The following is a 13,419-nucleotide window of genomic DNA, read 5'->3' as shown; positions in this document are numbered from 1 at the left end:
TTTTAATTTGAGCCTAACTATAATTTATAATCCAACTAAAATTTTGATATGATTATACTTTGATTTCAATTTCCATTAAATTTTGTAAATTTTAAATAATTTCTATATATTTAATTAATGATTTTAATATCTTATAGGTGATTCTCATGTTAAATACTTGCATGGAAAATTATAACTCTTTACTATTTTTCTTCTTATTCAAAAAACAAAGTGATAATCGCTAAAATAGGATGGTAACATGTAATGTAAACCCATTATATAACAAGTGAAAGAAAAAAAAAATTAGGCCATATTATTCTCGACCTTGAAGAATAGAGTACCCCATTACTTTTTTTTTTCCATAATCCCATTAATTGTTTGGATTAATACGTTTGAAGGAAATTATACCAAAATTCATTAAACTTTAAACTAACTTTTATCAAATGAAAAGTCTATAGAACAATTTGTAGAGAGATAAAATTCAAACATTTTTTTCTTTTGTTTTTAAATTCAAATCTTCGTCCGACCTTTCTCTACCCTTCTAAATAAGAAAATGCCTTTCTTCTTGTGTTTAGAAATTTTAGAAATTTCTTTCTTTTCTTGTGGTGTTGAGTGTTGTTTTAGTTCTACATGTTGTTTTTGCAAGTTCTCCATTGTCTTAGACGTCTTAGATCTAGTGTTTTCGTTTTGGAGAGACAAGATTTATGCCTAAGCTAGAGCATCTCCGAGGTCTTTAACATTCTTCCACTTAAATGGCTGACCTTCAAAGGAGCGCTGCTTGGCTCCCTCCTTGAGACATCAACAATGGTTTTGGCTTGGATAGCTTATCAGGTTTTGACTCCTTTGCGTCCAATATGCCTAGATCTTTGTTTAGTGGAGGCTCCTTGCGCTTCAATATGTAGTTAACTTCAGCTTGAAGGATGAACGCTCCTAATAACACATAAAACCAAAAAAAAAAGGCATGTTAGATTGTGATACGTTTACAAGGGTTATGGAAAGATCCCATGAGCCAGACCATCTGATTTGGCTGGATGGTAAAAAAGATCAACCAATAAGATTAGGCCTCTAGTTCTCCAGACTTCCCAATGTTTGGAACGACCCGCCCAACCACTTTAAAACTCATACTACAAAGAGGCAATTGAATATGGAAACAATCGACCTCTGAAAAAAGCTTGCCTTTTTATAGGTCGAATGAGCCGGGCATAACTTGATAAAACCATAGTAAGGCATCGACCTCCAACGTGATAGTCGATCTCTCTATCCTTCTTCGAAATATTATATGCGCATGCCGAAAGTTATCTAACCGCCTGACACACCTATCAAAGGGTATAAGCAAAATGATTCTGCATTGATTAATCAATTGTCAATCGTCTTACATACCTACCACAACACGCTACCATCCAATCTAATGGAATGTAAGACAAAAATTCAGAGTATAAAAATTTCTGAATTAACCACGTTCAAGGGCTTTTGGCTCTAAGAAAAAGACGCTCTCTCTCGAAAAGACTAATTTTTTGAAAGTTAATCTCTCTCCCCCTCGTACATTCACGAAAGAACTTTCAAAATAAATGCCAAAAATCCTTTTGAATGCTTTATTAATTATTTTTTTTATATTAATAAATCTCAAATAATTCTTAAAGGTATCTTGGTGACCCCTAACTATCTTCTATTTTAGAAGGGACCTAACGAAACTTATTGTGGATCGACGATAAACTCATTGAATCGAGCCTTCCAGATGCCCTTCTCTATACCTTACGACTTGGTTGCTGATGCAAGATATATGAGTGCATTTGGAAATAGATATGGTATTGCATGTTTGTATCCTGTTGATCTGGGACTTTTCAAAGAGATTTGCTTTTTCTCTTTATTTCTGAAGGCTGATGAGGTTAATTCGTTGCTGAAGTTGAGTGGCAACGATGGCAGCAACAGTGGAGTTGCTTCATTAGATGCTGCTTTTGTTGTATGGCTTTTGGGCTAGGGTAATGTGTCATAGACATGTTTTTTCATTTGTAATCTAGGCCTGTATTTATTTGAGCTAAACCCATCTTTATTCATGTAATGATGTGATCTGTCTTTCCCAAAAAAAAAAAAAAAAACTTTTATCATGCTTAGAAATTATAACTTGATGCAGTTTGATCAGTAAACTAATACATAAGTATTTGAAACAAAATCGCTAAACTCCAATTATGCAACAAATAGAAACCTTATAACATCCAATGTCAATTAAGATTTCCAAGGTGGAATTCCCACATTAAAACATGCAGAACATAATGTGAAATACCTATGAGATTCTAGTAAGCGCTATCCACTTCATATAGTTAAAAGAGATTCTAATAGGCCCTGTCCACTTCAAAAGTTTCTGAATACCAATTATAAAAAAAAAGCGAAAATCTTGGAAATTTATGAAGCTAAAAGATGCTTACATTTAGGCATTACGCTACATTCAACTTGCCAATGGATAAGGCAGTTGCAACAAGTTCACTAGGTCATCATGTCTGCTAATATAAGATGGAAAAATATTAAGGGATGCAATCAGCAGAATCGTTTACTCAAATTTTCTCTATCATACTCCACAGCTGACAAAACTTGAACCCTCAAGTTTCCATCAGCAAACATTTTGGTACAGGAGAAGCGCTGGGGATAAAGCTGAAACAAATCCAGGCTATGTAGATGAACATTCTACATCCATCAGCTTGAGGAATTGCTAAGTCAGCTAACTATTTGCAAAAAAGAAAAAAAAAGAAAAAAAAACACTTACAGAAGCCCCTTTGGTTGTTAACTGAACGGGGAGAAAACTGAAATCTTGGATCAACATCAGGAATGATGTCCATGTATCTCTGACAATCTGTTACGAGGAGGATTAAGTTAATTTGTTTGAGCATAACCATGCAATTCATATGACTGCCGCAAGTAAAACAAGGTAAAATGTCTACATCCCTTATCACACTTCTTCATTTATGAAATGTTTTTACAGCTAGATAAGGTTAAAGCAAATGAGTAAAATAATGAGAAATCTGAGCTCCCAGAATAATTTTGTGGAGTTACCAGTGCAAGTTCTGGAGCATAACTTGCCGCATCAGGACTGCTAAAATGCTGCCCATAGATATGTTAAGGACATTGACAACATCATTGTTAAGCTGCAAAACAAGGCAAAAACTTATGTTAAGCACGTTAGGCAACATCCTCCTAGAATGATGGTCCAAATCTCAAACCCATAAACTGACTCAGCCAGCATTCAGAGGTTGAGATGCTGCAAACAAGGCATATCTCAATACCCTTGTACTGCTCACTGTTAGACAAATAGAACACGTTTCATAAATACAGTAAGGTACATCCATTAAGTTATTCCAAAGCCAACCAGATGGTGATGATTAATTAATCAAAGGTTGAGGTTGATCAATGCTCTGACTAACATTCTGGCCAGTCAAGCCCAAAACACTCTTTTACTACAGACTGATGAAAATAGCTGAGAACAGATGTAAATGATACATAAATGAAGTGAAACATTTATATTATTGCCTACCCATTGAAACCCTTCCTTCTCTTGGAACAAAGCACCTATTATGCTCTCACCAAAATTAGCAATCTGGGAAGCTATCACGCATATAACAGCTTCTGCAGCACGTATCTGTTTCAGAAAAAGGAATAAGAATATGGTTAGAACCTCTCAAACTTATATCCAAACATCAACACATGAGACTGAATAAGAGTATGATACCAACAAATAATCTGAAGAAAACTATAATTTAAACACAGTCAGAATGGCAGCCATCTAGCTACCAAGGGCCTATGAATCCTACTCATAAAAAAGAATGAAAATTTAGAGGGCTTGCCCTTGGACCAATGTGAGTTTTTACACATGATTCGATGTCTAAGTGGACTGAAATTCAATCACGACAATTTAATATATGTTGAATGACTAAGAAAAGAGACGATTTGATTTATACAAGGAACAGCACGAACCAATGATATTCCTTAGGATATAACTAAGAAAATCCAGCTTAGAAAGTTATCTACAAGTCAATATTAAATGCAGTAGATATGCTTATAATTTATTTCCACTTTCCATTCAATGAATAATTTACTTGTTTAAGACAAGTATGCAATTGAAAACCTACCAGAAAACTAATAAATTTGGAGGAATTATGATTATCCTACACATTTCAAGGGGAAATCATTAAACTATAACAAGAATTGTAAAGTAGAATATGTTAGCAACAATATGATTGGTTCCACAAGAATCCAGGATTCATCTTGATCATTGTCAAGGTGCATTCCCTTCCCCCAAAGTTTGATGATAATAGGTACCCCTTTTTCCTTTTGCAATTTGAAATAAAGCAGAGCATAAATAGGTCAAACAATCAAAAGAACCTTGATTCTATTCCCGAAAACCCCTTGCATACTTAATCCAACCCAAAAATATCTGCATCAAACCCTAACCTTCCACAACATACTGCCGCTGAATAACAAAAGACCCTGCATACAAAGTTCTTGGTTTGTGTCAATGCAAGCCATTTTTTAAGTAAATTTCTCACGTATTACCAATTGACATGAGTGTATAAAGCACTACATTTCAGATATCGATTGTAATAAAATTATTGTTATCCTTGCAGATAATTAACAAAAATTTAGGTAAAAAAGATCAAGAATTTTACAAGGGAACAATGCGAAATGAACAGGGAAGATGATTGACAAATCTTTGGAAAATCAAATTACAGGTTTTGCTGGCAGAACATAGTTTGCATTTGACAAGCACTAGCATTAACCTTTATAGTGTGGAGAAAAGAACTGTGTATAAAACTAGGAAAATGCCTAAATAAGGAAGGTAGCATCGACAATCACTAGCAATTTTAAAGGAAAAAGAAAAGGAGAGGCACATGCACGGATGCAGCTCAAAAATAAATATCATCTATAACAGAAATTTATTTGTGATTTTTTCTTTGTCCGTTTAACCTTTTTTGGCTGTTTAATCGTTTCCAATCATGTGGAGACAAGACAAGTCAAACATAAAGCGAAAACAATTAAAAAAGGACAATCCAAAACAATACAAGAAAGTTAAACATAAACATGGTTCTGAATTCTGATAGTAAACTATACCTCACCCATGAAACAACCAATAGAGGCAAGAAGAACTGATGCCAACAATCCAGCTAATGTTCCCTCAACACTTACAGCCCCTTCTGTTCCCCTTGGGACTACCTTAAATGTTGTAACAAGATAACTGCCCATGGCACCCAATTTGAAATGATAAAACTGAGTGATATTTTCACAAGCTAACCAATACATGCAAGTATTTATCTTTCAAATTACATATAAGTTCTTTTCTTGTTTATCTACAAGGAATGAAAAGGACAAGCAAAAAGTACACATAAACGAGGTGCCAGTAAGATAAATGGGGTGGGAGTACTACACTGCATTTTTCACAGAGTGACACCAGATAATTGAACATATAATGCACTGACCTGCAAATGAAATGGCATAACAATTGGATGTGATTTCTCTTCAAGTGAATGAATGAAACTTAACAAATTAGTCTGGTTCTGGTACTTGTGTATATTCACCATCCATTTTGTCATGAGCATATGGAGATCAAATGGCTACAAATATCCAAACCTTTAATTTTGAAATATTATGGAATATCAGTTGCAACATGGTAATTTCTTTTTTAAAGTGAAATTTTCTACAACCGCTCGCTTTCTCTGTCTCTATTGGAAGTGAGAGAGAAAGAGAAAGAAAGAAGGGGAAAGATATATTCGTTTTGGTTTAGTTAATAATCAAACACTGTTATCTTTCTTCAGTTTTGACCAGTGGGTAAAATTGACAAACTTAAGACTCATGTGAAAGGATCCTGAAGCCTAATGCCTATTTCAAGATCTCAATAATTAACGCATCTATCTTTCGTGTCACAATAGGGGCCTTTTGCCATATTACATTCAATTCATTGAAAAATTTAAACTAAAAGCACACCAAAGATTGCACGAGAACACGCATATGGAGAAAGATAGTGAAGTTCAATATTATAATGGTTAGTTTAAGCATGCACAAAAAGAAATTGATGAAAATTTTAGAATACCATCTACTTCTCAGAATGCAGAATTGCATTACTTACGTAATTTTCCCATATGCCTTCCCTATCTCACTTGAGACAGTATCACTCAACTTAGTACAGAAACTGGCTACAAATCCAAGTTCCCAAAGCCGAGAAAATGCCTCTCCCCCGATTTTATTTATCAACAACAAAGCGCAAACACAACCAGCTGCACTGGAACCAATCACACTGCCAGGCCCCCTTCTTCCTTTCCTCTTCTCAGCCACTCCCTGCGCTTCCTTTTGCGCCATTTTCACCTTTGTAGCTGCAGTGCCCTGACAGCACAAAGAATTTAAAAAGGATTCAATCACTGAGAATTAACCTTTAAAGCAGCCAATCGAATCTATAAGCAACTATAGCTTTCATCGATACGCTCTAAAACATAAAACCAAATACTTAACATTTTGAAAAATAAGCAGCCAATCGAATCTATGAGTCCTGTAGCTACAGTTTCTGACAGAATAAAACCAAATACTTAACATTTTAAAAAATAATCACATACTAAAACATAAAACATAAAACAACAACTTAATCATACGGATATGAACATAGATTGTTGGACTAGACTCACTATAACGAAATAAGAAGCAACGAGGAGGAACCCAGAAGGCCCAAAAGCTCGCCAAGTGAGAGTACCCAAAAGAAACGCAGCGCAGATGCCAGAGAAAGAAAGCCCAGAGGCCAGAATAGGAGACCCCAGAATGAATATCAACAAGTTGTTAAAGAAAGCAGATCGCCATGTGGGGGGCGATGATTGGATCAAGTTCATCGCCTCCGATAGAGGTCCCTGAATGGAGAATGCTTGCGGCCTCAGAGGCAAAGGCAGGATTTTGGGAAAGCTAAGACGAGGGGAAGAAGGAGCTGGGGATTTCTTAAGTCGAACTGGGGATTTGGGGAAGTGGAGAGGAGGGAAGGAAGTGGAATTAACGCAGAGAAGAGCTGACAATGCCATTTTTAAGCTGTTTTTTCGCGTGCTCCTGCTGGCTGCCGCCGGAATTTGATACTTCATTACAAGTGGGCTGTTGGAGTTCCGTGAAATAAATAAATTAACTGCTCTATGCCTCTATTCATAATTTGCTCCCACGTTACATTTATTAAATTTTCCAATAAAAGTTTATACATCTTACAAAAATTTTCATTCCCCTTGGATCTCTCATGCAACAAACCATCCTTACACCTCCATCCAAACAGAGTGTTTGGGCTTGGAATGCTTAGCCCAGCGGCCCAAAAAATCCAATACGGGCTCAACGTAATTACTCTTGTCAAGCCCTAAGCCCCTAGCCCCAAAAACGAAGAAAAAGAGGGACATCTTATCCAGTTAGATTGAAGGCATAACCAGAACGATTCAGTAACACAGAAGCTCAAGTGAGAACGAGAGAGAATGTCAATTCTCTGTGTACCAGCTTCTTCTTTGTCTTCTTCAACTACTACGCAACCTTATATTGCTTGTGCAACCAAGTCCTCCATCGCTAGCAATCCGTTTATTGTGGGGTTCTCTTTGCTAAAATCAAAACAATGTGTGCAGACTGTATTTCCTGTTACTAGCAGCCGCAATTTTGTGGTTCGGTCCCAGAAGAACGAAGAGAAGGACCTCGCTCGTGTGCCCCTTGATCAACGTTGGATGTTCGAAGAGTCCGAGCTCAATGGCCCTGTAATTCTAAACCCCCACCGCCCTTTTATTTTTCTTTATTTGGGTTTTTTTAATTTATTGTTTTTCTTTTCAATAGAACTCTCATTTGCACCAGTCCTTGCGCATTTTGTTTTAGGAAAAAAATTGAGTTTAGAAACGTGGATGCAATATAGGGTTCACGTTTGCTTATAAGTGTTGCTATCTTAGTTGGGTTTTGTTTTTTAGGACATTTGGAATAAGACTTGGTATCCTAAAGCTGCAGACCATGTGAACACGGATAAACCCTGGTATGTTGTTGATGCAACTGATAAAATTCTTGGGAGACTGGCATCCACAATTGCTATTTATATTCGTGGAAAGAATTTGGCAACATATACTCCCAGCGTAGACATGGGGGCATTTGTGATTGTGGTATGTAGTTTTTATGGTTTTGTGTATGTATTGTCTTCATTTCATTAGCAATGTACACAGAATGGATCAATAATGCCAATGTGTTATTATGATAATTCATGACTCATCATTCACTTTTATTCACCTTTGTTTTTCCTGGTCTCTCTGTCAATTGATTTTGTATGTAACCAAGGTAATGAACGCCACTTGATTAGAAGCTTATTGCTGCATACGTGGAATTTAAATGGTTCATTCTAATTTAGTGTTAGCTTCAAGGTTTAGTCTCATCTATAATTGTGAAGCAATCCTATTTTTCTTTTCTGAGAGGTCATGAGTTTGTTTTAGTGATCTTTCACCTGTAAGTACCACCTTCATCAAGCTGGTAGGTGTAAGTTGATCTGAAGGCTGCTTGAAGCAATTGAATGTCAAAAGAACAGGGTGTTATATTTAAATTCTAGGTGCTAATATGCATTAATTGCAATTTTAAGTGTGTGAATTTCTGAAACTTTTGATCTTGAAAGGTGAATGCTGAGAAGGTTGCTGTATCTGGGAAGAAAAGGACTCAAAAGCTATACAGAAGGCATTCAGGAAGGCCTGGTGGTATGAAAGTGGAGACATTTGATCAGCTACAACAGAGGATTCCAGAAAGAATTATTGAACATGCTGTTCGTGGTATGCTTCCTAAAGGGAGGGTGAGTTCTAAAATTCCAACTCATTGATTGTTCATGTGTCAAAATTTTCTTTTTCTTTTCTTCTCGTATTATGTACTATTGCATTTTGTAGGCTTCTCTGTTGATTTTATTGTTAAGGGGTCTTTTCTTGAATGATCTTATGCATGTAGGCTATTCTCCCATTCTTCTAAATGAGTGCCCCCACCCTATAATATGCATGAGATATTTTTACTGGTTATGAAGTTGAATCTTGGTACAACAATAAGGTTACTTCTTTTTATTAGTCATTAGTTTGATTCGCAGGAATAGTCTCTTTGCAAAAAGCGGGGGGAAGGCTGCATGTGTTGGGGAGCCCTTCTTTTTTGAGGGTGTAGTTTTCTCACACACATGGGCTTCAGTTACCTTGAGCCAATTCTTTTGGGTGTATAAACTGCCTGATAATGTTGACCTGTCCAAGATAATCTTTGCTAACTGGTGTATAACCATGAGAGAACTGCTTCTAAACAATTCAGAATTGTTAGTGCTACTGCCTGAAATGGCAGTGTTTTGGATACTTGACTTCTGCCTTTTGTAATGTGCTTTGCCATTTTGAAGTTATTATCTTCTCCCACTTCCTATGGATGATCTTTAATGCAACTATAAATTAGTTTGTTGTGGTTTGAAGGTTGCAAGTTCAAACCGTGGAAATTGCCTCAGCAAAATGAGGGGAAACTTGTGTATGTTTGAACATCTTCATATGCTGTAAGGCAAGAAGTCTTGCGTACCAAGACATTCCTTTTTATCCTCTTATTCAGGTTGTGTTGGTGCAACTAGACTGGGGGTCCAAAACAGGAGAAAGTTATTTAGGCTGTGTAAAAATTCTCCCACTACCTTTGCTTGCAAACATATATATGCATATATGTGATCTTTTTAGGTCTAGGCATGTTTAGTTGCTCTTGTGCATACAGCAACAAAAACAACAATGAAGCCTTAATGGCAAATCGATTGAATTGTTTTGCCTCACTTGTACATAAGTATTGCATATATCTTTATTTTGGTTTAGTTCAGTGTCTGTTCTTTCCGTGACCATAAATATTTTACTCATGTTCTGATGATAATTGTTTACTGCAGCTTGGCAGAGCATTATTCAACCACCTTAAGGTATACAAGGGTCCGGAACATCCACATGAAGCTCAGAAGCCCGTTGAGCTGCCTATAAGGGACAAGAGGATACAAAAACAGAGATAGATTTGCATCAAGATCTAGCTTGAGATGTCACAAGCAAACTCTCTGGTCCATATTGATTGCCTTGCTCACATAATTTTTGGTGACATGGATTTTGAGTTCCATGCCTGGGCCTCCTCCACGCTAGAGCCTGTTCTTGGTTGTATTTTCCAGTAGAGAAATTTGATATTAGAGTTCCTTGCTTTTGGCTTACGCTTGTTGCTGATTCTGATGGGAAATTTATTTATTTAACTTTTGTAGTTTCTGTTGTTAAATCTGTATTTACATTAATCGAAAATGTATCTTGCAGCAAAATGAATTCAGTAACTTGAGGAAATAAGTAAGTCCTCCGTGACTTTGTGGATGAGGAACTTTAAGCTACTTTAGCATGTTGTATTAGTGAATTGAGGTCTCTGGAGAGTGGGGGATGAACCAGAAGATTGGCATAAGAAGAAAAGATTCAAAGAAACTATGCAGAGTGTTTGAAGTAATGTGTTTTCTCTAACAATCATTTGTCTCAGTTCAGATCTAAAAAAGTAACCAATTGTCTCCTTAAGCTCACAGAGTTGGGTGATATAACATAAAACAAATGAATTTGCTTCTTTCTTGAGTAATCAGTTGGTTCCAAGTAGATCTCGGTGTGATCTGGTTCGAACCGGATTGAAGTTGGCTTGATTTATCAAAATCAGTCTTCAATCATACTGGAACTTTTATATGGCGTTGCTACGTGACAATGTTATCTTTCTATGGTGTTGCCTCAAGTGTACTTTTATTATTATTTTTTTATGTTTAATCATTTTTAAAAATTATTTTATTACTTAATTTTATCAAGGGTAGAAAAAAATATTATTCTTTATTTAATGTTTATAAATCTCATATTTATCATAAGTTTTTAGGAGAATTTATAACAAATGTTTGGTAATATCAGTTGAATCATTAAATTAATTTTGAAGTGGTAATTATTTAATTAAATAAAATTGAAATTTTTTTAGAATAGCTTTATATCATTTCATCATCTTTAAATTAATTTGAACGGAGACGAACAATAATATATGGTGATTTCCTTTGAAACAATCATAATAGATTTATTTTATTAAGATGAAAATAGTTTTACTTAATTTTATTTTCCAATTTTGTGAATGCGACTCGGTGATATTTCTCGCACGACCCAGTCTGTCAAAGACTTAAATGATCACCGTCTGTCACCATTATATAACCAGAGACAGGCAAATTAATTAAAATGCGACGACTCATACAATAGAAGCACCGTGCAATAAGCTCTTCCAAGTTGAGAATACTGCCATTCACATACTGGACAACACAAAGACCAAGACTTTTATGACAAACCACTCATAAATATATATATATATATTTGAATTTTTACTATTAATTATGTAATTCTAAACTTAAATTTCAAGCACAAATATACAAGTATTTGCGGAAGTAAGCAGTCAAGTCAACCCATAGAAATTTCTGTGTTTGATAGAGCTGCAATTTACAAAGCGGATGTTGAGGGCCAAAACAGCTTTTATAAATATAGCTACCCATTTGCTCATCTGCTTCAAATTTCAATTCACGATGGTGAAAAATAGAATTAGCAGTAGAAATATTGTGAGAGGTGCTGTGCTTTGGTTGCTGGTGATAGCAAGCATGGGCTGCGTTGGGCTGAGCTACGGAGCGTGCATTATGAGCCAGAAGGAAGCAATTTCGAAGTTGAAGCATCAGGCGTCGAATCCTTCAAATGGAGACTGCTGCGGAATGAAGTCATCTTCCGTTACTAAACCACCCTGTTTGGTGTTAAACTTGACTCTTAGTGTTCGAGCTGCATATGAACTCACACTTTGAAGCATCTTAATTTTGAATGTTTTTTTTTTTTTTAACTGGATAAATAAGCAGACTTCACAAAGTTTTTATTGTCTTTTTTTTTTTGTCTTTTGAAGAAAGTGATGTTATAATTGGTAGTAATGAAGAAAGAGTATGATTGGACTTGGTAATAATAAATATATTGGAGGCGATGAGTTTTGAAGCTTGATGCCTACTCCCACAAAGCCTTATTATCATGGTTGATTGTAGGCTATTTTGCTTCATAAAATTGTTTTCAAATACTGGGGATGAACTTTAGTTGGACGTGAAGCATTTGATATCATTCAAAGCTCCGAGAATCAACCTTAGTCTTTTCTTCGCTTTTTTTTTTTTTTTTTTTTTTTTTTGTGGTGTTTGTGATTATTAAGAATTGGAGTTTCTTTTACCCATTTCAAATAGCCATTAAAAGGAGGAAAAAAAAGAATTTATAGTTGCAAAGCATTTCAAAAGTATAATTCTAAACTTTTTCCATAAATTTGAAAAACTTAGCATATGGAACTTGATTTTGAAATTCAGCTTATACAATAACTAGTCACAGGTATGTGTGTTACATGGATATTTTTATTTTTCAAAATTATTTAATAAAATAAATATTATATATCAACTATATAATATATATATAGTCAGGAAAATAAAAATATAAGAACTTAAATTTTAAGAACGTTGTTTATGTAGCTTTTTTATTATTAAAATTTCGTAAACTATTTTTTAATAGTAATTTTATTTAATATTCATCATGTTTATGTACTTGCAATTGTGATATTTTAATTTTATTTTTATTTTCACTTATTATCAATTTTTTTTTACTATGTTCTAACATTATTTAATAATTTAATTTTATAATATTTGTAAACATAAACATTGATATAGATACTGTGCCAAGAATTAAAAACCAAATAATCAAATTAATGAATGATTAGTACTAACATAGTATTAATAATAAAAATACATGTATTTATTATTATTAGGGAGATTTACAATTTAGTCCCTGAGTTTTGTCATTATTAACAAGTCAGTCACTGTATTTTTAGAAACCTATTAAAACGTCCTTATCTTTTCTCTCCGTCAACAAAATAGTTTTTCCATCTATTTTTACAGTTAAAAATATAGTAAAATACTAAATTACCCCCCATTATTTTTCTCCTCATCTTTCTCCTCCTCCTCCTCCTCCTTCCTTTTCTTCTTCATCAATTCTTCCTCCTTCTTCTACTTCTGCTTCTGCTTCTGCTTCTTCTTCTCCTTCTTCTCCTCCTTCTTCTTTTTATTCTTTTTTCTTCTTTTTCTTCTTTTTCTTCTTTTTCTTCTTCTTCTTCTTCTTCTTCTTCTTCTTCTTCTTCTTCTTCTCCTTCTTCTTCTTTTTTTTCTTCTTTTCCTTCTTTCTCTTCTTCTTCTTCTCCTTCTTCGTCTTCTTCTTCTTCTTCTTTTTCTTCTTTTTCTTCTTTTGAGGAGAAGGAGGAGGAGGAGGAGAAAAGAAAAGATAGGGACTATTTCGTTGACAAAAAAAAAATAAGGATATTTTAATAGATGTGAAAAAAGGTATGGACTATTTTGTTGACAAACAAAAACGATAAGGACGTTTTAATAGATTTCTAAAA

The 13,419-nt window shown here is 34.7% G+C and overlaps 2 protein-coding genes across 9 annotated transcripts; one reads left to right on the top strand and one right to left on the bottom strand.

Moving 5' to 3' along the window:
- Positions 1–486: 486 nt before the first annotated feature.
- LOC110601697 (protein VTE6, chloroplastic) lies at positions 487–7,128 on the bottom strand. 8 transcript variants are annotated; one of them, XR_006348757.1, is made up of 7 exons: positions 6,639–7,128; positions 6,089–6,342; positions 5,077–5,200; positions 3,503–3,607; positions 3,025–3,116; positions 2,738–2,824; positions 487–909 (listed from the first exon to the last, which is right to left on the bottom strand). XR_006348757.1 is itself a non-coding variant. In XM_043951214.1 (6 exons), coding segments are annotated over exons 1-6 (1,014 nt in total). In that variant the 5' UTR covers positions 7,077–7,128; the 3' UTR covers positions 2,328–2,823. The 8 variants fall into 8 exon arrangements, 1 of the variants encoding a protein (XP_043807149.1); XR_006348752.1 differs by lacking the exon at positions 487–909 and adding an exon at positions 2,328–2,671; XR_006348756.1 differs by lacking the exon at positions 487–909 and adding an exon at positions 2,328–2,658.
- A 199-nt stretch (positions 7,129–7,327) lies between these two features.
- On the top strand, positions 7,328–10,221 carry LOC110601698 (50S ribosomal protein L13, chloroplastic). The gene is made up of 4 exons (XM_021738938.2): positions 7,328–7,718; positions 7,923–8,108; positions 8,609–8,779; positions 9,869–10,221. The coding sequence occupies exons 1-4, from the start codon at positions 7,449–7,451 to the stop codon at positions 9,983–9,985; spliced, it is 744 nt and encodes a 247-aa protein (XP_021594630.1). The 5' UTR covers positions 7,328–7,448; the 3' UTR covers positions 9,986–10,221.
- The last annotated feature ends 3,198 nt before the right edge of the window (positions 10,222–13,419 follow it).

Source organism: Manihot esculenta, chromosome 15 (assembly GCF_001659605.2).
Source record: "Manihot esculenta cultivar AM560-2 chromosome 15, M.esculenta_v8, whole genome shotgun sequence".
Lineage (NCBI taxonomy): Eukaryota > Viridiplantae > Streptophyta > Magnoliopsida > Malpighiales > Euphorbiaceae > Manihot > Manihot esculenta.
This window is presented reverse-complemented; position numbering and strand designations above follow the sequence as displayed.